Source organism: Mchenga conophoros, linkage group LG11 (genome assembly GCF_057382185.1).
Source record: "Mchenga conophoros isolate Kocher_MC1m ecotype Shallow Benthic linkage group LG11, M_conophoros_male_GT1.1, whole genome shotgun sequence".
In the NCBI taxonomy this organism is placed as follows: Eukaryota; Metazoa; Chordata; class Actinopteri; order Cichliformes; family Cichlidae; genus Mchenga; species Mchenga conophoros.
The window spans coordinates 34,675,939-34,703,681 of record NC_140536.1 but is presented as its reverse complement, the minus strand read 5'-3'; the positions used below and the strand labels follow the sequence as shown (position 1 = coordinate 34,703,681).

The 27,743-nt window shown below is 40.0% G+C and overlaps 1 protein-coding gene across 1 annotated transcript in view; it reads right to left on the bottom strand.

The window, feature by feature from the left end:
* The window catches only part of rftn1b (raftlin, lipid raft linker 1b), a 129,066-nt gene that overhangs the window by 37,700 nt on the left and 63,623 nt on the right, over window positions 1-27,743 (bottom strand). Inside the window, exons 4-6 of the mRNA XM_085292604.1 lie at window positions 20,005-20,113; window positions 12,265-12,727; window positions 3,785-3,988 (exon numbers count right to left, since the gene is read on the bottom strand). Coding sequence (XP_085148730.1) covers window positions 3,785-3,988; window positions 12,265-12,727; window positions 20,005-20,113 — 776 coding nt within the window. The remainder of the gene's footprint in view (window positions 1-3,784; window positions 3,989-12,264; window positions 12,728-20,004; window positions 20,114-27,743) is intronic.

Below are 27,743 nucleotides of genomic sequence, written 5' to 3'. Positions count from 1 at the left end.
TGTAGCTGAAAGCTGGTTACTAGATATGGCAGGTTCTGGCTGCATGGATAACTCGCTATGTATTTAGCAATATTCTTCATTTCTATTAGTCCTTTCAATCGCACGCCTTAAAGTTGAGGTGAGTTTAACCCAGTGCCTGCCAGCTTAATGTCACTAACGGTCACTTATGTCACTGCTGATATTTTAAGGTCTCTGGCAGTTACAGCACTACTAGCTTCAGTTCTGTGTGAACAAACTATAGCTGAGTAGTTTTCAGTATTTATAAAATTACCAAGTGAAGTTAAAAAATGTCACAAGTCTAGCTTATATGTTGCCTTAATAGTGCTAAAAAACAGGTAAAAACATCCACCGATCCAGGTGAGACATTACTATAAAAATAAGATTTCAACATCAAGGAAAACACAGGGCATAAACAAATCATCAGGATTCTAACTATAAACTCTATATACAATATGCCCACAACTAGCTCGACACTGCCACTGGACATTTTTTAAGCCTAAAGCAGAGCTAGGGAGTTGTCAGCTACTACTAGCTCTTCTTAGCTTGGTTACTCTGATATGTGATGTGAATTTAGAGTTAAAAAAAATACTGACTTAAAATAAAATGTGTGTACAAGAAAAACTCATCAACTGCTTTGAGTATATTTCAGAATAAATGAACCCTGAACAAGTTATGAAAACATCCACTTGTCACTCAAATGATCTCCCTCCATATATATAATTTATATATCCAGGTAGAAGTCTCATTGAGACTGAAAATCGCTTTTTCAAGAGCGACCTGACCAAGAGGGCTGCAGTTTTACTTATGCATGGCCTCCTCCACCACCTGTGCAGCAACCAATGCCTGACTTTGTGCACCTTGCGCTTCATTTCTGCTGTAAAGGTGAGTATATTAACATGTGAGTCTATTGGGGATCCCTTGCAATAGATGCAGCCTCAAATGACCATTAGAGACCCATGTGGGAACAGCTCTTAATGAGACTCAGTGTCTCATTTACAAGAGAGATCAACTGTACAAATAAAGGTTAAGTAAAAAAATGAAAAATGAAATAAAAAACTTGATTCCATATTTCAACCCTGGATGTCGTTCCCTGATTCAGTGAGACATTTTATAATGAAGCTAATACAAACTAAGCCAGCTCAGTATTATTAAAGTAATAAAAGATGTAGAATTCAAAGCGGCACAACAAAATTAAAGTGAAAAAAAAAAAACAGGGCAAAAGGTCAGTCTTAAAAAAATAGAATAATTATACTCATTAGACACACATGACAACCTAGCCGCTCTGTCTCGAGGCTGTAAATAAGGCTGTCACTGTCACTATATCCTCCCATCCAACCACATATCTGTCAGTCCGTCTCCTTTATTGTATTGCTGTCAAACATTTACACGTTGTTAATGAGGTTGAGATGGTCCCCTGCAACACGTAGACTGTCTCGTTCTGAATTCAGAAACTCTTTTCAAAGAAGTTGCTAAATATGGAGACGGCAGGAATGGATACCAATTCTAAAGCCCTAAGCTGCACGGCTGTTTGATGTAATTAGCTGCTAACAACAAACGGGTGCTGCTTTGATGTCATACTGCCAGCTGCTCTCAAGAGACCAAAATCCAAAAAGTACAGCATTCACCTCTATAAAGTTGTCTGTTTTCCAAAGTGGTTGAGCATAAGCTGTGAGGCAGTGAAGGTAGAGCGCGCAGCTGATATGCTTTCTATCCTAACAAGTAAATTCACTGTTCAAGAGATGCATATCTTAGCAGCACGAGAAAAACGCAAAATATGTTAGAGGACCCTAACAGGCAGAAAACATTGAATCATAATAATACACTTCATTACTCCATTCTCAGGACATAAAATATGCAAGGAGGCACTAATTTGTTATCAGGTTAATTATCTGTGTTTCAGAGTTACTGAGGCGTTCACTTTCCCAGATTAATGAATTATGACTCTTATTTACTCTGGCTGGCTTTTTTCTCCAGTGTCAGAGTAAAGCACAGAGCCGCTGGGGTCTGATGGAAGAGGAAAACCCAAACAGGAAATAGTTTAGAAGAGGATACCAGCTTCGTGACTTACATCTTCCAAATGTATGAAGATTATGTCAGAGATATCACACTGATGGAACTGCAGTGATGCAGTGTCTTAATTTACTTCAAGGCCTCTAGCATTTCACAGTGCTGACCAGCAGCTAATGTTAGCCATACGATGTATCTCATCTTCATTCATGTGTAGAAAAAGTATTTCAAAGAGTTCAATGTGTGCTACAATGTGATGCAGAGTTTAAACGTTGAGATTTTTTCTAATATTATGATAGAACGAGGAAAATAAGCATAATTTCAGCTAGTTTTCTGATTTAGTCTTTGGGCGAAGGATCTGTTACCAAAACTCTGGTCACTTAAAAACAGATTCTACAAAATCATGTAGAATGCTTACAATGCCAATGTTAAACACGTATAATCAAGCTCAACATCCTAGTGTGTTTGCTAGTGTTTCACCCAGCTACCGTTTCCCTGTGTTTTATAGATAATCTCAACTGTAATTAATTTAACTCATTATTCAAGTCAATTTTTCTGCAAAAACTCTTGCCAACTACTTGTTGAGTAGTAGTTATGGGCTATGGAGAACAGCTGCTAGCATCTGCAGCAGTCTGCTAGCAACCAAAGCAACCTAGGGCAAACCAACCATGTGGGGGGCTTTTAGAGCAACACCCTCTTTTCAACCAATTTCACCTAGCAACCAGCCAGCAACCTCCAGCAACCACTTGAGGAATGGTTGGGGAATGCACAGTTTTCCCTACTGGTTATCTTACTGGTTGCCTTAAGATATAATTTCTAATGTGATTAAGAGCACAACTTTTTTTTCTGATAATCCAAATTGTTTGCGTCATAAGTCAATAGTTCTTTGTATTGTCGTACCATTCACTCATATACTTTTCACAATACAGTATATCATTGTGCAGTACACTGAGCTAACTTGGTGGAAGGTGACTGGAATAATAAGACTGGCAAAGACAGTTGTGTTGCTTGTGTCATAGAGAGGACAGAAAAATGGCATAAAATAGGTAAAAGCTGCGCAAAAAGACTTCAGAATTGTCTGTGAACTCATTATGAGTATAGCCAGTGATCTTTTATCAAACGTTTATAAAAAATAATAATAATCCTTAATTGGGGTCAGAATTTCAAACACAATAGTGATTTCTTCTGCAGTTGTCACATAGCGTCTATGTGAAGTTTCCATCCTACAGGATTGCACCACTTCTTGACACAGAAGGAGAAAAAGTACAAGAGCAATTTACTAGTGTTAATCAAATATAATTTCATTGCTTTCTGGAAGAAAATAAATGTTAGCTAATGCATAATTAATGCCATACAGGGCAAGGTGCATCATTACCTGTCACAGTCTTTTCATTTTATAGAGGTTGAAGTGAACTGAGCTTCTGCCTGACATTCACATTTTTACTGGCAATACAGTGAAAGGAAAAGGGGTAATTTGGGAAACTTTTTTATATTTAATAACTGTAATAGCTTTGAGCATGCCAGTGGAAGAATTATTCTGCTGAAGCCAAGAAGCCAAGCAACGATAAAGACTCTTTTGATATTTAAGGGAATATGAATGCATTATTCAAGTGTTTTTACATTTCAAACCTATCATTCTGCTTGTGTGTATGTGGCGTTTACCCAAAATCACAGTGTGTGGAACAAAAATAAAACCCACACTGAATATTTTCTCCAAAAATAATTTTTCTTAGAAAGCATGTATATGCTGCAGGAACAGCAAGTCAAGCCTGCTTACCATTCATGTTGCCCAGGTGGAAATATCCATCGACCAGCGAGGCTCCGTTGTTGAAGTGCTGGGTCATGTGATCCAACCAGTTGGCCTCCACCCCTTTGACCCCTTCGTCACAATTTTGAACTCGCAGAGGCACCTTGACAGTGTAGTACTTCACCTGGCCCTCTCGGACCGGTGGGTGGTTGTACAGCGCCAGCAGATCGACCCCTGTTTAGGCAAGACATAAAACAAAACCAGTCACAGTTTTATTGGTTTTAACTCACAAAGGTTTATGACAATACAGATGTAGCCTTTATGGAAGCCCCAGAATTTACTGTATTATTACTGAATCAATGCTGTACATTGGCTGCAATCCAAAATGTAGTTTGGCACTGTCTGTAGGAGGACTTTCCTTTTCTTCAGCTGCCAGAAGTTATACGAAATATCTGCGTAAATGGCTGCCTGAGAAACAGCCCTGTTTTGTTGCTGTAAAGCAAAGGACTGTCTGCTGTATTCAGCTATAAAAGGATGTAGAAATGAAGCATTTCTTCTCAATCTTTAATGACTACTTTGGAAAATTTCTATTTCCTGAGACTTTTCAAAACTAAAAAAAAACAGTTAAAATAAATTGGAAGTACATTTATTTCCTATGAGAACAACTATCAAGGAAACTCTGCCAATGTGTGGACAGTCAACAAGCTTCTTGGCCAAGAAAAGCTGGCTCCAGTGTTCATGGTCACCAGCCATCAAAGGCAAATAACAATTTGTGTGCTTTCATGTTTTTCAGCAAGTTTATTTTCATTTCCTGGGGAAAAAATGTGAGACTGAAAAGATGAAACTTCTCCACATGAAGCTGTCTATTACTAAATAAACCATACAGTAGAGGGGAGGGTTTGCGTTGGTCTTTAAAAAGATAAAATACAAAAGCTGAGCTCAAAAAAATGAGCCAGCACTGATGTGTCACATTGAATCAAAAAGACTTTTCAATAAACATCACCCTGAATCGTCAACAATTAAAATTTTAAGGCCTTTTTTTGGTGCTACTTTTGTTTCAACAAGCCAAGATTATGACCGTAAGCAACAACAAAACTGGAGTGCACATAAAAGTAAAAGTTAAAGTTACATTCATTTTGTGGTGGTCAAGAAGATTTTAAGAATCTGATACATAACTTGTGTGAAAATAGTATTTTTCAGGAAAATGTGCATGTTTCTTTCTGCATTGTTTTGTGTTAGATTTGTGTTGTCCTGCGACCCGGTGTGTAGAATAAATCTGTATGCAAAACACTGTGGTATAAAATGTAAACATTACCATATCTGGAACAAAGGCTCCATCTGACAGGTGCGAAATAGACGAGAAATGAGAAAGTAATACAAGCAGAGATTTATGATGCCCCAAGCTGGACTCACAAATACGCTGGAAATCTTTTCCAAGGATGCTGCTTCTCCAAAAACAAACGTGAGTTGAATCAAAAGCATTTTAAAGCTACAATTTATCCTCCTCTTCTTTTTAATGTTTTCCAAAAGTGATGTAACTCTGCTGATGCAGAACTTAAAAGGGAGCGTTTCATTGTAACCAAGTTAATTCATAGTATAACCTTGAATAATGCATTAAAAGCGCTGCAGCTAGCTGTTGTTTACATCAAGCAGAAATATGCATAATGCAGTGGGCCTCTGGAGAGAGAAACAGGCTTGGAAATTTGCCCACAGTACGTATGTCACTGCTCCTTGCTCATATCATACTAAATCAAAGTGTAAAGAGCCTTATTTGTTGTGATGTGCGTGAGTGAAATATTTGCTCTGCTTAGCTTTGAAAAAAACACAGAACATGAGATGTGAGCGGGGGTTCGAATCGGGCCGAAAGCATTTCAAATCTAGCCTGGTAACATTTTCCCCTTTCTTTCCAATGCAAATATCACGCTGTCATTCCCCAAGTGAACCAGATGGATGAGCAGAATGTGCGGCAGTGCCACCCACCCAGCCACACACGCACTTGGGGTGGGATGATGGCGGTAGGGGGGAGTCATGGCTCAGTGGCTTTGGTTCTTCTGTCTGTCCATCCGTCCGACAGACACCCAGGAAGAATGAATAATTTATAACCATTTCTTGTCTGGCTCCTCTGACTGATCTGACAGCTGGCCACCAAATTCTCTAAATCTTGTCATTTGTCACTCCTGAGAAAAGTCAAATCAGCAGCAGTGCACTCACACACCCTCCCCTCATGTTACCCGTGCTACAACGAGGACAATATGGCAAAGAAATCTTGGACAACATGTGACCACAAAGTGACTTCCCATTCAGCACACCTCTGATTTGCCAAAACAACACAATTTCTTAGTGTGAATGGTTTTGTGGAGGGCTGCATGGGATTAACTGCTTTACAGTTTATGTGCACGAGCCTGAGATGGTGCATCACTGTAGTTTGACCCATCAATTCTTTCTGTATCTCTGTGAGCTTCAGGCAGGCCATGAAGATTTGAAAAATTGAATGAATGAAAAATTCTGTCATATAACTTAGTGATTTAAAATCGCTTTGGGTTACTGCTCTAAATTTTTGTAACCGCAGCATAATTAGATAACTAACATTAAAACCATATTCAACACAGATTACTTCATTTCTGTTGATGGCAGTGTTGTAGAAAGTAGTTACATGTGTCATTTATAACAGCTTGACATAATATAAGAGCCAGTCTGTCTGTCTCACAGTATTAGTCATTTTCTGTGTAATAACTGTTTTTTTTTAAATGCATTATAGTTTATTACTGTCTAAGTATGCTACAATTATGGCTTCAAGGCTACCATAATTCAGGCAGAACGGTAGGGACCTCATTTTCTGAGCCTCTAAGAGTCTTTTTAAGCAGTGCTCTATTCAGTGGAAATACACAAAAACCACACAGAATTAAGAGCCTTGCCTATTTAGCAGGACACGGCAGGGAATAATGTACCAGAATATAACATAAGAACACTGACTTCAGATGTCCATCATGGTGGATGACAGTAGCTCAAACTGGAATCCAGGCTTTCATCTGGGATTCTTGAGTTTTTCAGAAACAATTATGTGGAGACACGTGGCAGTTACACCCATGACAAAGCATTCGAAGCATCATTGTTGCATGAGGCTTTTACTTTTAGTTATAGTTAGTTATATTGCTACAGTGCATCATAAAGATTGTGAATATGGCTGATTTTTGGACCAGCCGGATTGCACTAGGCAAATTTTATTTTAAATGCCAGTCAGAAACGTATAATTTCTGACTGGAAAACCAAGGAGTTGGTGGTGGATTTCCAGAGACGCATACCCACACTGTTCTCAATGTCAGCGTGGTGAACATCCAGGGAGTGGACATTGAGATAGTGGACTCAACACTGATGCTCTTTACAGGAAGGGTCAGAGCAGACTCTACCTGCTGAGGCGGCAGAGGTCATTTGGAGTCCAGGGAGCGCTTTTAAAGACCTTCTATGACTCTGTGGTGGCATCTGTCATTTTTTACAGTGTTGTTTGTTGGAGCAGCAGTTTATCGGCAGCTGAGAGGAAGAGGTTGGATAAACTCATCAGGAAGGCCAGCTCTGCTCTGGGATGCACCCTGGACCCAGTGCAGGTGGTGGGAGACAGAAGGACTCTGGCCAAAATAACATCTCTGGTGGACAGAGTCTCCCACCCCATGCATGTAAATGTTGCTGAACTGCAGATCTCCTTCAGTGGCAGACTGCTGCATCCTCGATGCATGAAGGAGCGTTTCCGCAGGTCCTTCCTTCCTGCAGCTGTCAGACTGTACAATCAAAACTGCTCCCAACAAACATAGATGTTTACATCAGCGCTGTAACTTGGCACTATTTTATCAACCGATTCACACTATAAGCAGGGCTTTCCTCTTATCTGTATTTAATTTTATTTAATTTAATAACGGTACAGTACTCTGTTTTTGGTAACCATTGTCCTTGATGTAAATATGTAAAATTGTGTATGTTTCTGTTCTGTGTCTTGTGTACTGTTTGTTTGTATATGTGTCTTTCTTGCTGCTGTTACACCCAAATTTCCCCTTGTGGGACAATTAAAGGATTATTCTATTCTATTCTATTCTATTCTATAATCATTTACTTGCTTTTGTGGTAGTTACATTGACATACCAGTTACACGACAAGGAAAATAATACACTACACGCACACACACACACACACACACACACACACACACACACACACACACACACACTCTATAATCCTCCTTGTGTAAACTGCATGGGAGCAGTTACTTTCTGAAGGAAGAACACAAGGTTAAGCAATCTTTCAAGAAACTAACCAACATCAATCTCTAAAACACATCTCCTGCCAAGTTCCTCCTGAAGCCAGCAGGACCGAGCACTTGTGCTCAGTGGCCTGTAAATGACACACAATAAAAAACAATAGCAGGACTATCATTTGCTTTTTGGATTCAGGCCGAGAACAAGACTTTCAAGCCAGAAAAGTCACCTTATGGGCAAATAAATGCACCTAGTCCATAATTTTTCTTAATGTTTCAGATACATCCTGTGTCACTTTTTTCTGCTGCTGGGCAGTAAAAATGTAATTAATCCCCTAATAAACGATCTCTGAAACACACAGATACAGAGAGCATGACTAAGTCCTTTGAACCTAATCACATGAATGCATTACATCAACAGGCAACAACTAGGCCTTTCAGAATAAAGTTTGTGCAGCTAACTCGACTGTTTTTGTTGCAGCTGACGGGGCCAGCTAAGAAGAAAACAAGCGCATGAATGTGGTTGGGAGTTTGAAAGCATGCTGCTTCAAAGGCTCATCTCATGGCAGCTCTACTGTTCAAATAACGAGGTCGGTGGCAGCGGCACTGGCGTGATCTTAGCAGCGCAGCTTTCCAACTCCGCATGTCATCATTAAATCTGAAAAGCTGGACACTGATCCCATCAGAGCAGAGATAATGCTGATCTCAGTGATGAAAACCGAGCAGCTGAAAGACTCCTTCTGTACGCATTATGAAGATTTCAGACTTGTATGTGTCAGAATTAGAATTTCATGTACACATTTGTAGTTTTATTTAACTTAAGATATCTCAGGCATTTAAACAGCTGACAGCAGATTCCACCAATCAGGGTAAATTTCGGTTAAAAAAATGGCATCCATGTGTTGCTCTCCTATTTTATCTAAAACACAATCACTGTCAGTTTTACAGTATTTATAGGTATTGTCTTTTTTACAACCAGAAAAGTCAGTGGGGGAAGGACATCGAGATTGACTTTGAGCTAAGGTTGTAAAAAGTCATTTTCCTTAAATACTGAAGAACAATAAATACTTAACATTCACCTTTTGTCACCATTGAATTTTAAAGTATGTAAACAAAACAAAACCTTCTTTACCCATCAATGTAAATAAGGCTGCAATTATACTCCAGTGTTGATGTGAATATGGACAGCTACAATTTCTAATCAGTTTGATGTCTGCTTGAAGGACTAATGCACATTTGTTGCCCTGGGAGTTTTGCTTTTATAGATGAGGGAAACTGGAGAGTACACAGATGTTAGCACTGAGCTTTTTGTTCACCCTCTATAACATCTAAATTTATATCACTCAGACCCCAGCAGACCTGCATCTACTTGCAGATTGCGTTAAGTGCTTTCAAATGCACATACATAACCATATCGTACTTTATTGACCAGGATTAATTAGTGCAGGAAAAGATAACTTAAAAAAATAACTGTTGAATTCAAAAGTTACTTTCAGAAGCCACAGTTGTCATTCAGCTGTTGCCATCATGATACGCTTTCCATTTGCTCTTCCACTAAACCATTTCAGTCTTCAAACTTACAGGCTCAGTTTCTATCCAGAGCTTTGGTCTGAGGGAGGGTGTTCCTCTTTCAATCATAATCCACAGACGTTTGCCATCTTCACTGCCAACACTTGCACAGCGTTCACCCCGAGATCTGAGGATTAGCATGGACAAGCCAGCACAAGCAGAGACTCTTGGGCCTCCTCAGCAGACTGGGCATTAGTAAAGAGCGACAAGGGAGCTTGGCAGGCTCCCCTAACACCCCGGCTGGCTGCTACGCCGGCGCTGCTGGCGTTGCCGCAGAGATTCAGGGCGATGGAGGTGGGGATAGAGAGAGAGCTGTGAAGCTGAGGGAGGTAGAGGACGAGGCAGTGGGGGATTATCTCACTGCAAAATGCACTACATGGAGGCCCAGATGGACCAGTGGGCTGTGGTTTGCTGCGATGCCAAGTGTGTGTTACCGCAAACACATATAGATAAAAATACATGCAGACAAAAGCAAAATCTTCCATATCAATGAGTGCATTTATTATTCAACACCTCTTATTAGGTGCTTTGAACCTAAACATGCTGCATACTGTGCATTCTGAAATGCAGTATATGCATTAACACTCCCACTGGGACGTGTGTCTAATGCACAGTTTGCACATTGCGCCGACACATATCACAAATAGGTTCTGTGGAGGGATGAGAGACTGTAGGGGGTGATAGCGGTGGGTGTCTCCATCTGTTAATCTGAAATGCTCAAATAAAGCCGAAACTATAAATGTCTGTGCTGATTTCAACATACAGGAAAGGGGGAGCTCATAGGTGTAGCTGTGCTTTGCTCACTTTCTGGAAAGACATCAGTCGAGTCATGAAATGTGCACCTCCCAGAACTTCAGAACTCCACTTCATCGGTTAAGCATGAGTGTGAATTCGTAAACAAGATGACTCCTTTTTGTGTAACAGATAGAGAGGATTGCATCCCAAGGCAGCACACTGTTGTGTAACATTGAGGCAATCACAAGAAATGACACCTCCGCAGTTGCCAAGTGTTTCAGGAGGGATGTACGACACAATGCTATTCTTCAGTTAAACAGCCAAAAGGTAGATAAAATCAAAACATGAAGCCATACAGACATGTAGACAGATAATAGCCTAAGACTAGAAACTGTGTGACAAAAGAAGCTTCGGTTTAGTCGGTCCCAGTGACAGCAGGATTTAGCCCGTAACTAATGTGGCAGAGCTGGTTATCAATTATAGTTTGATTAAAGGAGACCTAGTATGCTTTCATGTGTTTTCTGTCATTTACATACTGTTACAGTGGTGGATGCTCATATTAAACAAGATCAAAGATGCAATTGAGTCTCAAATGTGTTTGAAAGCAGCAGCTGTCCAGAGGAAGGCTGGCTTAAAGAGAGGGGTAAGGGAACTTAAATGGCTTGTTTCAGAGAGAGGATGAGCCATTTACTCAAGTGACTTTACATTTTGAGTGTCTTCAATTGTCAATAAGAATGTTTTTTAATCACTTGTCTAGCTAAATGCTTAAAACAAAAAACTAGAGAATTTGAATTGAGGACAACAATAATGTAGATTATTTTGAAATGTTAATCATGCACAGCTACTCTAGTAAATTCCCAAGTATATAGGGCCAGAAATTAGATGTGAACAGGAATAAACACGAACCCGCAAAGTATGTGTTTTTAGCCAATTACTGGGAAGTGATAAACGCTTCAATATCATTCATCCAGCATTTGCAATGTGAAATGAGTCATAGTGAAGTAGCCCGGGTTATATCAACATAGTAGCAGCTACGGCGTTTCACAGTTTGAAGTTTTGACCTTTAATTATCTTAATTATCATTCCCTCATTAGGCTTTTCTGTGTAATTTGTAGGGATAGCTGTGCGGTGGGTCTCGTGTCATTTGGACTTAAGAGTCTTGTCAAGTGTGAAAGCTTTGTGAAGTTTTGAAATTTTGACCTTTAATTATTGTTCCCCCAGTGGACCAATTAGTCCTATTTAGTTAAAGGGGTCTATTCACACAACAAAACTGTTTATTTATTCAACTGACTAAAATGATGTGCAGCTGTGCTGAAGCTTTTTGTTTTATATGCCAGGACTTTGTGAGTATTACATTTTTAAAAATGCCTATCACCTCTTTTTAGAAAAGATAGTTGTATCCTCATTACTCAAGAAAACTCTTGAAACTTTATGTGTGATTTTTGGATATAAAGTTGTTATTACAGATATATTTTGTTTAAAATAGGGCTACTGATTTGCCGGTAACATTTTTGTGAGCCAGTCGCCTCTGTAGTCTGTTAATCTGAGTTGTGTCAGTGCTGTCGGGCTTGAAGATAACATGTTGACCTCCTGATGGAGGAGAACCTTTAGAACTGGTTCTAATCAATAGGTCTTTTGTGTTCTCCTTGATGATTGAGTGCAGTGATGCTACTTCCATAAAGTGGTACTCATGTGTCCCTGCTTTCCCAAAGTGTTCTCATCATGTAGTGATATATATCGCCAGTTTGTCAGAACCAATTCACTACTTGAAAAAAACAGACATCTTTGCATCTCTGTGGAAAAATAAAAAAAAGGTTTCAGGTCTTATCATCACATTTCTGCACTCTTTCCCCAGATTCATTTATTTTTCACAGCTCTGAAGTCCTCAATTACATGATTTTTCCTTAACACATCTTTTCCCTCTTAGCTTCAGCGCATGACGGTAACCATGGAGAACACTTACCGTCACCTCTCCGCAGCCGGTATCTTGGCCTCTCCTTTGTGTCCGTGCTGCTGTCTTTGTTATTATTATGAGATGCTGAATCCTCCTCTGTCAGTGCCTCACTTTGTTCTGACACAGGAGATGCTGCAGGTGAGACCTCCTCCACCCCTGGCCCTGATTCATTCCCAGTGTTCTCACTTTGATTCTTCTTCCCACTTGGTTCTTCTTCTCCAGCCTTGCCAGAGGCTTCGTCATTCCCTTCCTTCTCCACCACGTCAGCTCCAGCTTGAGGTTCTGCATGATTGGTGGGGCTTGAGGGGTTTGAGGGGCTACAGCTTCCCAGGGAGTCAAGCACAGAGCAGGGGCTGGAGTGCAGAGACAGAGAGGGGGTGTCGGGTTCTCTGATCCTGGTACACGGGGCTCCGTATGGTTCCTGGACAAATCCTACAAACATCACCCCTTGGTCAGCGGCATCCTGTATCTGCTGTTGGGAGCAAGGACAATGAAGAAAAAATATTAAAAGCCAGAATGATGACAACAAATGATTTACAGTGCCTTATTTTTGGTTAAATTCAAGTAAAAACAATCAGTGATTTGACAGAAAATAAATCAGATGCTGATTTATATCAGTATTATTAAGGCAACAACATGTAATCATTAGGCAGGGATAGCTCAGTAGGTAGAGTGGTGGCCCCATGATCGGAAGGTCGGGGGTTCGACTCCACTGAACGGCTACCCTGAGGTACCCCTGAGCAAGGTACCGTCCCTACACACTGCTCCCCGGGCGCTGCACTGGTGGCTGCCCACTGCTTCACTGGGTGAATGGGTTAAATGCAGAGGAACTATTTCCCTATGGGGACTAACACGCACACTTTATACTTACTTTACTTTACATAATAAAACATTATCTTTTTGAGGTTCTGGAACCCTGGTGGTACCAAATCTGAAGTTATCTCTGTATTTGTGATCACAGGACATAATTTTTGGTTACATCTCATCACAGAAACTGTTTATCTACTATTGGTGATGCAGAGTAGCTGCCAAAATGAGATCTTATAATCATCAGCTGAAGACAACTCTTCTGAGGAAGATCGAATTTTATCAGACTTTTATTTTTAGTCATGACTCGAAATGAAACCTTGAAAAATGACCATTGCTGCCAGAGGCTAAGTCAGCAGGCTAATTATTCTAATGTTTAACATGCAAGATGAAGATGTCCACTTGTAATTTTATTGACATTTTGGAAGCTACAACATGAGTCAGCTGATCAATTAAGTTATCTGCAGACTAATTAGTGGCAAAAATAGTTGTTTTAGCCCTTGAAATGTCTTGAACAGTATCCAGTGATCAGGATCCAGATTAAGAACAAGGAGACCCCCAAACAAATCTTTCCCAAGAGAGCTGAAACTAAACTTCAGGAGTTGGTTTGAAATCAGATAACTTGAATTGATAGTTTTTTTCTTTCCACGGCTTCATGGAGTTGTTTGCATCTGTTAAATTTTAGTTTTCCCTTCACTTCTCTTTATTCCTTTCCGGCAGCGTCTCCAATCACAGTTTTGATTAGATTGGAACAGCCACAACCCTGTACTCAGACCTGGGCCACATCCCAGATTCAGCGCTCTATTGTTTTCTCTGTCTTGTTGTTGTCTGGCCTTTTATGTCAATATTGGGGTTCTGCTACAGAGCGAGATTGAAACGTTAACTGTCAGGGAATGTTAATGATGCCATTCTCCATTTCTGCCCTGGTCCACCAACCAACCCCCTCTCCAAGCCAAGGCGGCACCCATCTCTATCTCGAGTAACATTGAGGGAAGAAAATAAAAATCAAATTGCAGGTTATTCACTATGAAATTAAATTGGAAAACAGTCACATTGTTTCCAGCCATATTGTTTAATATCAGCTGAATGCTCTCTGTGTGCTTCCACATCATATTCCCCATACCAATATGTTGAAATGGAATTGCTGAGATAAAAGGGAGCAACTGGTGTATCTCATTTAATGGTAATGCAGGCAGTCAAAGAGAGAAATGAATGGCTCTGACTGTATAATGTTGGTGCAGTTGATAGAACAGTAGATTCAAACAGCAGGCTGTAATGATTGAATTTATTTTTGGTGCCATTATTATTGTTATCATCATCATTTCATTAAACCCCTTGCTTGACAATGTAGAACCATTCAGATTAGATTTCTTTCTCAAGAGACATCTTGACAATAGACCACCAGCATCGGGACTTTTGTTAAGACTGCAGATAACCACAAAGATAAATGACAAAATGAGAGTCACAAACAGTGCGTTCACACAACAACAGCAGAGCCAAAGCAATGCATGCACAAATAATGTCAAAAAGAGTGAAAAAAGAGTAGTTTCCATTCACTAGAAAATCAAAACTGCAAACATTTGCTTGCATTGCATCCTTATATCAATTATTTGTCTTTTTCCCTCCTTTGTGTTGCAGTCCAGCTGCTCTTCATTTCTGCTCCTCATATGCATATACAATCTTTGTCTTTTTCTAACAACACAAGTGCTTTGAACACAAATGTTAATCTGTACAAAGCCATACCACCACTTTTAAGGTGTATACAGTGTTGCTGGGGTTAGCACCAAATCACAACAGCAGTCACCTCAGGGCTAATTTATATTGTGAGGTAAAGACCCTACAGTAAGACAACATATCATAAATATTGATTTGATCTCTGGGATTTTTTTTTTTTTAGCTTTTGGCTCCTGTTTGGTTTCACTATTGTTCCAAGTGTACCGCGAGTCCTTGGTTCCTTGCTCTATTGTGATTGTTCTCATCATTAGTTTCAGTTTTTGTGTTTCCTTGTGTCATCGCTTTTGTTTGTCTTACATTTTATTTCCTCCTGATTGTTTTGATTGTCTGCACCTGAGTCTTATTTCGCTCACCTGTCTCTTGTCTATTAAGTCCTCTGTGTATCGACTTGCCCCTATATTGCTGTGCTTTCATGTTTCTCTGTGTGCTCTATGATCTCTTGTGGGTTTGGGGTATTTTGTTAGTTTATCATTCTGTTTACAGTTTGAATAAATGCTTCATTTTTGTTTGAATGCCTTCAGTGTCCTGTGCTGCACATTCTGACACAATAAAAAAAAAAACCTGACAATGTAAACAGATGCAAAGTCAGAAGATCACAGGTTACAGTTATGTTAACTACAGCAGCAATCCAGCAATAATGGAAAGAACTTGGATGAGTAGAGAAACAACAGTGCATCATTAGTTTATGACATGAAGGTCAGTCCAGCGAGTTACCAGCATCACAAATTGCCAATTAACAATGTCTCAAATTAGAGTCAATGCTTCATAAGTTCACGCAGGAGGAATTCATCATCAGCACCAGCTGCTGGGAGGAGTCTGTGTGAATCGGGCCTTTAAGGCTCAGCTGCTTCAAAGGAGCCACTACTGAGGAAGACCTAAATGCACCTTAAGGCTCTGTAAGAGATGTTTAACTGAGAAGGACAGTGATGGGCTGCTTCATCAGATGTTCTGACCTCGACAGTTACCCAACTTCAGCGCAGCTTCAACTGTTCTGGCATGAGATGAACTAAAGAGTGGAAAAAGTTTGGAAACTCTTTTAAAACTTTTGAAAAAACTCCAGGTGAGCCGAAAGTGTTCAAAGTCATTAATGGAATCTATTTTGACACCTTTCTGCAGCTTCCACAAACCTATTTGTATCTTCAGCAATGATCTACAATGCAAAATGTGATGAAAACCCCTTAAAATGTCTCCCAACTTTTGACCGTTACTGTATGTTTATATGTTAATAATGGTGAAAATGTGTTTCTGTCAAAAACTGTCCAGTCTTCAAGTGTTAGTTTTTCTTTGTTTAGAAAACAAATGAGCTTTAACGTCTAACAGTTATTGAGCATAATTATGAATAGTTACTTTGTAATTAGACTTTACATTTACTTAAACACAGAGAAAGCAGTTTGACAGCTTAAACCTAAAAACTGCACCTTAATGCCTGTGTGTAAATGTCTTTGTTTTACTCAGTTTCAAGGCATTTCATAAGAAAACTGAACTTATTGGAATATCACTGTCTACTAATGAGAGTAGTTTGATTTTTTTTAGATAAAAAGAAGAAGTGGTTTGAGAGTTACTGCAACTACAAGACTGCTTGTTTGGCCACATCAAAGAAGGGTTAATGTTATTTCTGAAAATGAGAACAATTGCTAATTCAGGAGTCGTGTCCTGCATATACTGCTGGGGATAAAAGAGTAAATGGAGAATAAAATTAAAAATCAGCATTCCTCTGAACTTCTCATTTTAAATGAACACACAAGTCACTCTGGCCCAGATGGAGCCACCTCAGGTCAAGAAAATGAGGATTTGAGGTCGAAATCACATCATTTCTCTTCATTAGCAGAAATGATGCTGAGCACAAACTTGATGAAAAAATATTCAGGAAGTAGCTTCCCTGATACTGCCACCAGAATATCAACAGCCTGTAGTGAAAATCCCATTTCAATTTTGACTTGAGACCACATTTTCTATTTCCCCCGTAAGTTATTAAAGTGGCACCAGGAGGAGGTGTCTGAAGGTCAAGATGAAAACCCCGGAGAGAGAGATAGAGAGCGCAGACAGAGTGAGGGCAGAAATGACAGAGGCTAAAGGGATAATGACAGAGACTGAGACAGAACGGAAGAAAAAGGACTGAATATGAAAGTTGAAGAAAGGAAAATGGAGGCAGCAATAGAATCCAAGAGAGTATCTCAAGAAAACTGCCCTCTTTGCTCCTTTCTCTACCACTCATCCATGTCCACTCTCCTTTTAATAGATTTGTAGCATGGCCTCCTGCTCCTACTTCAGCAGGCGTGTAGCCGCTCAGTAGATTAAAATGATAACCAACAGTAATGAGGTCCTACAGGACTGCAGTTGCATGACTAATCGAAGGGCAAAATGCAGAGAAAGGTTCAGAAGCGGGGCTCAAAAGGCCGGCATCGGGGCTGGTAATATATAGATTAGGCAGGAGAGTTGAATCATGATGACGCAGCATTTCCAGCCTGCAAAAGAGGAGGGTGTGTCGTATATATCATCTGAAGTGCCATTTCAAGCAGGCTTTCAGCAGCAATGTATTCACAACAGTGACATATGATACACAGCCAATTCATTATTAAATCAGTGATTTCGAATCTCTGGCTCCTGTTTGGTGCTTTCATCTTCTCTATGGGAAATACATCTATGCAAGCTGCTTGGTTTGCTAATTAACATTAGACGTGAACCATGAGGGAAACACGGCTTTTATCACAGATAGATATGTGCAGCTTCACTGAGACACGGGGGCAATATTCTGTATTTTAAAGTTATACGATAACTTTAAAATACAGAATACATTTATTCTGCTTCATATCTCAACATGAGGACCAGCAGAGGATTATCAATACCACAAATCATAAACACCAAAACCCACTGAAGTGCTAGCTTGTTTGCAACTAGCTCGTGGACAAGCTAGCAGCTACAGAACCAATCAGAGAATAAGTGGAGAGCAAAAGACAACTGTAAATAGAGTGGATTTTGACTAAGATTCAAAGAATGAGACCACAGTTTGATACCAAGTTCTCATTAAAAAAAACCATCACGTTCACTAAATAAATAAATGAATAAAAAGAACTTTTTATGTACAACTCTGGTTCTAATAATTTGGGTTTGCTCCTTTATTACTGTAAGAAAATAATTTATGAGACAGCAGGTGCTTACGCCAGGTGTCACATAAAATTCTACCAGAATATTTCAATGATATTTCTGATAACAATTTCATTTCATTGATGCTTACTGACAGCAGCTTTTCTAAGTGTAAGTAAATAAAGAGTATTTTCCATCCTTATTTTCCACTGAACTCAGTGGAAATGACGCTCTTTCAAGTTTGAAGTGTGAAACTATTGAAACAAGGTGGCAGCAGCAGCTTTAGAGTGCAACAGTGACACAGCGTAAGTCAAACATAAGCACAAATGTATTTGAAGTCATTTTAAGTATAAAATAACTCATGAACATTTTAGTTTAACAGAAACTAGACTAAGAGAACCTTGTAACTAATCAGAAGCTGCACACTATTGTCACATAATAAAGCTGAAAAATATTCTCCACCAGGGACATTGTATGTTGGGTTAAGCTTTTAAACCAGCTGCTTAAACTCCCTGCTTTTCCACCCTGTAACCCCATCAATAAAGTCCATTCACCATTCATTTTGAACAAAAATGAACAAAGTGCAGCTAGCAAGTGCACCAGTGGTGCTCTGTTCAATTATTTGCTTACATTTACTGCATGTGTCTTCTCCTTCATCGCCTTGTTGGTCTTAATAGTGTGTTTTTGCTTGAAGTGGTGAAAAATTGTTTTATATAGGAAGTGAGCTTAATACAACTCTAACAACAATGTAACAATGATTTTAAACTTTGACATTAATTTAAAAAACAAACTAAAAAACAAACAAACAAATCTTACAATTATGGTTATGTGGTGCAATTATCCAACTAATTAAGACAGCTGCCGATTACGCTGTTACTATTTTAATACATCAGCTGTTTAACACTGAATCGGTCCAGCTACTCTGTATTTTATACCAAACAATGTAAAACAAAATTAGCAAGCAGGAGAAGAATCTGTTCTTCTGAGGTGAGATGGAGGTGCAGGTAAAATGACTCTATTGCTGCTCATTATTTGCTAATTGTTGGTGGTCTGTCAGTATTTGGGTCAGCTAATCTCATTTTGGATTGGATCTAATTATGTGGGTCGAGGCTGGAGATGCTCGGGTAACCTTTGATCAGATCCCTCTTTTATAAAATAATTATCTTGGGTTTAGGTAGATTTTTTTTACCATTCTTTAATCTGACTAATGCTCATACTAGACGGAATTACTTACTGTAGGTCTGGTGCCCTCTCTATGTGTCACAGCTTTTAGTTAATAATCCTAAACTATAATATTTTGCAAAGACTGTGGATCTTGTACTATTTAGTCACCATTTGCAGAACAACTAGTTTTCTTTGTAGATAATTTGCCATCATACTCATGGCAAAAATTGTTGAACATCAGAGCAGAAATGTGATTTTTTTCGCGAAAGAAAAACAGACAGGATTGCAGAATGTGGACATGATGTTGAGAGTATAGAAAGAGCACCTACTGGCTGCTAAAAAAGAGCAACACATAGCAAACATCAGGGAAATCTGTTTGTGTGAAACTCCCCTTATCAAAAACAAAATATCAGCCCATTTATCTCACATTTAAATCACCAAACATCGGTATCCAATATCCATTTGGCTCTACTGTATTTTACCAATAACAATTCAACACTGCAGATATGACTGAATGAAAGAATGAAACAGAATGAAAGTTGTAATGTTGCTATTAATTTGTGGAATATTTCCATCTTGCTACTGTCCGCGTTTTATCAAGGTGTAAGGTTGCAATTATGTCAAACTTTGTCACTCCTCTTCATTGGCAACTTTGCTCCAAACATTCGGTGACAAGGTGTTATTAAAAGATTACAACATGATTGCTTGCTGGCAGAGCTGTAGGCATTTAAGTGTTGTGTTCTCTGGCTCTTCAGACAAGGTGACATGCTGAATAAAGCAATTTAAGGTTTGGTGGCAGAAATAATGACGTCTAGAGAAACCACCAACTACATTCATCTGCTTGGAGTAAAAGCCACCGCAATTTCTCTGCAATCATCCCTCCCTATCTCTTGCTATCCTCTTTCCAGCTGGGCACAACCTAACAAGACATTCAGCTTGGCATTTGTAAAACAGACCTACCTTCTTGACGTAGCCCTGGATGAGCTCTGGGGTGGGCACCTGCTCAGCAGACAGGCACTCTTCCAGCTGTAGTTTGCATGGTGGGCTGACTGGCTGGCTCCTTTCCACCCTGCATGCAACACAGTTGGGGTGACAATGAATTTCAGCCTTCCAGTGAACCGGCCTGTTGAGCAAATGCTCAGAATACATAAAGCCACCGATGGAAAGCCACCTTCACAGCCAGCTTAAAATGATAAAATTACAGTCACAAACAGGGTGCTATTGACAGACCCAGGAATCAAATACAAAGAACCCTCTATCAACAAATTATGCTGCATCAAGAAGCTTTGTTAATGCTATTGTTGCCCAGTGGGAGGTAAAAGAAAAATACAATAACACTTAAGTGAGGCAAAGATCTACATGGATGAAAGAAAACACACACAGTAGGCAGAAATTTCAATGCAAATCTCATCTGCCCCCCCTCCCCCCTGCAGCCCTCCCCTTTGAAGCCATATCAGTATTTTGAGCGCAGAGAATCTATTTATATGATATTGTATTTTCCTACTTTGTCCTCTGCAGGAAATCCCAGAGCCAGCCCCAAAGAGACTAATGCCCCAGCTTCTATCTCCCAGCTTCTCATCCTGTTGACAAGGCGAAGAAGCCCCACACACAGTTTTGCTCAGGGTGCAGCTGAGTCAGTGTGCACATACAGTACGTGTTTGCGTGCAAGGGCTGTACGTCTGTGCTCTGCATGAGCTCTGGCTTTACACGGACACCTGATGTGCAGGAGGGTAAAAGATGCATGCATGCAAGCTGCTGTGTGTATTAGGGGCTGCCCTTGCAACTTCTCAGTTCAGGCTCTGAGTGAGCGTACGTGTCTCATCCTCTTTGTGTGTCGCTGTGTGATCCTTATGCTTTATCGCAGTGATTTTCCTGCCACGGCTCCACTGGATGTATCAAAAGGAGTAGTTTTTGGTGAGATGTGCTAAGAAATACGTCAGAATATATTTTCAATGCAAACAGACCACAAATAGTTGTTTTCTTCAGGTAATTTAATAAATGTGAATTTGTATTAAAATATGCTTGTTGGTGGATTATTTTATGCTCCCTGCACTTTCCCCTGGTGAACTAGCCATCACCTGGCCCTTCAGCTCACAGATGAGTGGCATAGATAGTTTTATTTAACCCTAAGCAAAAAAAAAGAAAATAAACCCATTTACAAAATGACAAAATACTTCTTTAATGTTTGGCCGGCTGGAGCCTATCCCAGTCGCCAGTTTGTCTCGGGGTCATACTTACATGAAAATTACAAATTAAATGGCAACTGCAGTCTCTGAACAAATGACATCTATAGAGCTTTGTCAAACTGTTTTTTTCCAAGCTGACATTATCGCGAATGTCCTTATTTTTCTGAAATTTCCAAAACAAGTTGGTGGGAATTTCAGGATTGAGTAGGGAACTGCTAACTTCGTCTGAGATAGCAGAAGCGAACTTTAAGTGCACATAGGCTTAAAGGGACAGAAGCTGAGGCTGTTTCAGCCAGAAAATGTACTGAGAGTCTGCATAAATGGCCAGTAAAAAATGAAAATCGCACTTATTTTTGAGCTGTGAATCATGAAAGGTTTCACCAGTAGAGCCCCAGAATAAAATACAGAGCTGAAAATGAACATAATAGCACCCCTTTAAAGCCCAAACTGTCAGATTTTTTTGGCATAAAAGACACTTTTATAGTCACAGGGAAACCAAGAGCTCATTTATATATATTTTTTTTCATTTCACTCTCATTTTCAAGCTATTTTTTTCTTCCTTGTCAAAAACATCGAGCATGTAAAGTAAAATATTGTATTGCATTTTCACTTTAAATCCAGGCCTATTTGCATATTAGACCTCAGAGTATGAGGGATTACTGAGTCACTTCACTTGATCGATTAAAAAAAAAACAAGCAGGGAACGCACATACTTTACTGTCACTGACACCCATCGCTCAGTGTATACTGCTGCCGCAGCATACAGCAGAGCAGAAACTGGGCCGGCTGACTTGTTAAGCAAAAATTTCACACACTCTGTGAAACATTCATTACGACGAGCTGGGAGCTTCTTCTTCTTCTTTTTTTTGCAGCGTCATAACAATCAAAGGCACAACGGCAAAAGCCTGGTGGCACTGCCAGAAAAGGTACATGTATCCCCTGTTGGTTGCGACATAAATCTGAACCAACCAGCTCGGCTGGGCTTCAGGCACTTCTTCAGGAACCAAAACAGAGAAATGGAGACAGAGATGCTGTCAGCTAGTAGAGTTTACACGGTGCAGCAGAGAGGGAAGCATTTGTTTTGTTACAGTCTCAGTTTTTAAAATCTGATTTCACATTTTCGACCTTATGAAACATGCTTTGAGAAAACACCCAGAGGTTTATTGTGCAGTTATGTGACAGAAGTTTCAAAGGATGAAACAAAGTGTCCTTCACTTTACTGGATGTTGAAGAAAAATTAAAACAACGTCCGATCATTTGCCATTCAAACAAAAGTGATTCAGTCCCTCTAAAAGACTTTAAAATAAATAAATCACTCTGAAGCGCCATCATTTCCTTTACTTTTGTGCTATTAAATGTTTTCTATGGAGGAGGTTTGGAAAATAATACTAAACGTTCATGGAAGAGACTTCTGCAAGCAGAGAGAAGGAAAGGGCAGGGGAAACAATTCAAACTGAGCTCTCAGTCCTGGAGGGAGGCCTTGGGTAAAAAATAGCAGCTGCATCACCTGCAGTCCATCTTCACTGTGTGAAACGGTGACTTTTCATGCAGCTTGCAGCACCGGCTGTCAACCCCTAAAGCCTCGTGTGGTTAGACGGGTGTCAAATGCCTGCCCACCTATGTGGAGCTCCCTCCTGTGTGAGTACACCTGCTCCACTCCATCCTCTCTCGTCTCTTGCCACAGACGGGTCACATGCTTTGTTTCTCCATAGAACATCTTTTGTTAGACTAATCACTCCCACTGGAGCTGAACGTTCACATGGAAACTAATTGCATATTACCTGTTAATGGCTTGCTTTGGGATTTGTTTTAGCATTGTAGTGGCAACATCATCTGTAAATCTGTGGTTTCCAATTACACTTTGTTCACTGAAGTATGAAAAGTGATTCTGTTGATACATTATTGTTTTCCAGTGGACACCAAACTGAAAAAATGTCCAAAACAAGTTTAGTTGTTGTCTATTATTCAAAATATTATTCTCAGAACAACGCTCTGAAGATAACTTTTGGCGACTCACAGCTCGATTAAGAAGAAGAAGATATTTGGTTAGCGATTGGTAATTCCTGGCAATAACCGCTTACTTCTTTGGTAATAGCTGAGATCATAGCTGTCTCCCCATAAACCAAAAACAGACTATTTACCCCTGAGTGTTGCTCAATAAAGAGTTAGGTATTGCAACATCCAGTCTGAGAGCCCACTGGAAATCATCTGATGACTTAACCACTTGGGAAAACAGGCAAATTTTCTAGTGTAGCAGAAGGCCTTGCACTTGTCATTGTTTATAAATACTGAAACATCCATCCACCCATCCATTTTCTTCCACTTATCCAATTTAAAGATGCATTTGGGAAGGAGCCTATCTCAGATGTCATAGGGCAAGAGGAAAGGTACACCAAGGACAGGTCGCGAATCTCCTGCAGAGGTATCACAGGGAGAGGATACAACTTGGGCTCACCATTTCACCTAACATGCATGTCTTTGGATTGTAGGAGGAAGCTGGAGTATCCAGACATGGGGAGAGAGTGCAAACTTCACCCAGAAACGCCCCAGCCAGCTGGTGGATCCAAAGCCAGGACCTTCTCGCTGTGAGATGACACTGCTAACCACAGCAGCCCCAAGCTGCACTAAATATGGATGCATTTAAAGCAAAGCAAATGATAAATCATCACCAGGTGTTAATCAGTGTTTTCAAGGTTTCACTTTTGCAAATGTTGTATATTTTCTGCTCTGCACAAGGACTCTTTAGTCCCAACAAAAGCCTAGTAAATGATGATCGAGTGACAACAAAGACAAACCAGAAAGGTACCAGTAACAAACATCTTGTGCCCTTCTCACAGATGCTGACACCCAAAATATACATTTTACAATAAAGGTAGATGGACTGGTTCTTACAGAGCACTCTTCTAAATCTAATTCTAATGTAATGACTGCTCAAAGTGCTTTTTGCTGCAAACCACACAAGCCACATTGACCTATTCACACATTATTTGTGGGTTCAATATCTTGCTCAGTGGCACTGAGGGAGCTGCTGACTGAACGACTGGTTAGTATATGACCAGCTCTACCTCATGAGCCACAGCGGGACACTTAACAACTCAGTTCTTTTGTTAAGGGGGAGCTGCGGCTTCACTGTTAACCAAAGTGGTGGACATACTAACCACGAGAGCTGTCACTCTCGTTACCCTGTTGCTTATCTGCTTAAAACCTGATTACAGCATTGGATGGATATTCTTCAACTTGTGGGCCAAACTTGCCTCCAGCAACCTGAAAACCTCTCAGCAAATGACTTATCCCCTCTTTTACTTGCCCACAAAAACTGATACCATTGCTGAAATCACAACCTCTCACCTCCTGTATTATATTTCATAGAAATATATAGCTAAAACATACTTTCACTTACACTAAGTAAGCATGTGTGCATTCAGTAAAATGCTTTAAGTCATTACTTTAATATCACCCAATTGAGGAAATGGCTTGAGAATAGTTAAACTGCACTCTCTGTATGCAAAAAAAGCTTTTCACTCACACGGCAGAAAGGAAGTCAAGGGTGCATAAAAGCATTCCACGGCAAAGTCAGCGAATGACTCAAAATATGAATTTCCTTCTGGCCTTTTTGCATCAGAAACAAAGTCGTGTCAGTCCTCTCCCACCCCAACTCATCTATTGCTATGACGACACAGTCAGGGTGCATCTGAACCCATGTTTAGCACTCTGCCACTGTGGTGCTTTAATAATACAGCACAACTCTTCTAATGTCACATTTTCACAGGTTCGTGAATAATTTCACCAGAGCGAATCCCCCCGTAATGGTTTTCAGACCGTACCTCTTTATTTTCCTCCTTCTCCATCCCTCTTGCACACTCTCCATCCTTATCCTCCCTCTCAACCCATCTCTCTCTTTCATCTCTCACTTTCCCTGCAAGCACACAGGAGCTCTTTGCAATTAACCAATAATGATGAATATATCCCATCAGACATTGCCTGCTGAACTGTAACCCTATTCCATCGTGACCAAATTGAACACTGGAAAATTTGACAGTTGACATTTTAAATTTTCAAACGGTGCAATCCATTTTGTATGCATTTCTTCTTCTTTCCCATTGCAGGATGTAATGGGCTTGAACACCACCAGTGACAAATTAAAATATAGGGTTTTTAAAGTTTTACCCCCCCCAACAAGATGTCAGTCAGGTGACTGCATCTGAACATGTGTAGATGACATAACGGTGAATGTACACAAGCTCTCTGTTAAATTCCCACAGCATCACCCCGTCCATTTGAATTGCCTTGTTGACTGAGCCTTTCACACTGAGGTTAATACTGTAGAGACTTAACTGGGATTGTGTCTGCAGACATACTGTGCATGTCAAATATAAATATAGCTGCTGTACACCAGTCAGCTCCTCTATTTTGACTTTCACTTTGTTTTCTGTATAGTCACAAAAAGCTGTTCATTTTGGAGTGATGGATGAATGGCTGCCTGCTGACATGTTTTCATTGTAACCCTCCACATCCCCCCCAACCCCTGCACCCCTCCCCACCTTCTTCTTCTTCTTTTGATCCCTGGGCCTGACAGGGAAAGCGAACAGCAGAGGAGATGTTCTCCTTTCTGGTTTTGCTGATTTCTCTTCCCTGATCCCCTGGTGGAGTTTTGGATTCCCTTGGGCTGGTGCTGATGTGAGCAGCTGTCTCCACGGTGACAGACACTGCAGATAAAGCCTGGGCCTTGCATTCGGTTGAGGCCATCAAAGGATGGTAAACTTCCCTGCCCTTTTCACTCAATCTCTGTCTCTCCTTTTTTTTTTAAACAGCATTCAGCCTCCTTCTGTCTTTTTCTTTCTATCCAGCTGTGATTCTCTTTCATTCCTCTTCCCCCTTATGGTGTCCTTTTTCACAGGAGCAAGGCAAGCATGTCTTTAAGAAAAAAAAATACAAGAAATGCAGTGTATTCAGCTGCTGCCCTTTCACTCAATGAGTCAATATTTTTGCTGTCCAGTTTTCCAGAGCAAAGGGGAGCAGAGACCATGTGCACAAATATCTGTGCATGCCAAAAGTGAGCCTGAAGTGTTCTATACAACAGCATCGGAGGTGATTACTAATGGACACAGAAGGGAGGGAAGATAAGGTGCCATGCATTCTAACTACACCAAACCCCTGCAGGTGGGGCATGGGTGTCCAGGGGGGAAAAGGACTGAAACTAATTTGAATAAATATGATTTTTGACAAATCTGCAGATGCTACCGTGTTGACCTTTATTTCAATAAGATTCAACTTGTGATTTTTTTTGGCTTGTGAAGGTTTCACAGCATCATATAGGGGCATTTCATTAATTTTCTTTAATGTGTAATTGTAATATAATCCATGCATTTGGTGTTAGCAGAGTAAAAGTCAGCTTTATTTTCTGCATAAACAGAAAATAAAGCATCTCTAATCATCAGGTTTAAAATGAATAACTCAGTTCTATTTTGCAATCCTTTTGATAGGAAGGATCTTTATTATGAGATACAAATGTCATATGCAATGCACTTCAGTATAAGCCTAATATATATGGTTATCACTGTGGTTTTAACAAGTGCTAAACAATGATTCAGAAAAATGACGCCAAATGGAGGTGCCAAAATCTGCAGTTCCTGAAGCAGCCACTTGGGATCCATTCCAAAAATAAAATCAGTAAATTAGTCAATAAAATCAATTCCTGTAGATTTCCATGTTGAAATCTCCAATTATCCATTCTCTTAGGTGTCACCTCAGTTAGAACTTGAGTTAACAAATAATTAAAGCATTTCATTCATTCACTCTCTCACCTGCACCTTTAACACAGATGTGACACATCAGAAAATATGTCATTGTTTTGGTAATCGTTATAGAAACGAGTTTGTTTGACAGGCTCTGACGAGCATCCTACTGTAAACGCTCTCTCGAACTCTCCTCTCCATTCATTATTTCCAGAGCAAGCATGCCTCAGATGACCGTATAGCAACTAAGTCTTTTAAAAATGTTTTTCCCTTTTTCTGGCAGAGACGTCACTGTCTCCCAGCGGCTGTCAGGTGAGTGACAGTAAGCAGGGCATATCGTAACGACGTGCACTGCTCAACTCTGCCAAAATTACTGTAAATAAAGATAAAACAGAAAGTCTGACAAACCCAAATTAAGTTGTCATGCTTGCTGTGATGAATTATCCCACACTGTGGAGGCTGTTTCTCATACTGTACAACAAGAAAAATCAGTGGAGGGTTTTTCTTTTTTGTTTTGTTTTTCGCTGAAGGGAGAAAAACAAGCCTGATATCTGCAGCAAACACTAGCAGGGATGAGGAAAAAGAAAGAGGTAACTTAAGACTGGCTCCCTCCTCCGATGAATTTAAATGATCATCAGCATACAATTGCACAAACTAATTTGTTTACTTCTCATTTGTGACTTTTTTTGAGCTGCATTATTTATCTTTTGTTCTGTTTTGTGCAATGCTTAGTTTGCTTGTTTATTTTCTTTCTGTTTTATTTTCCATAAGGATAAAC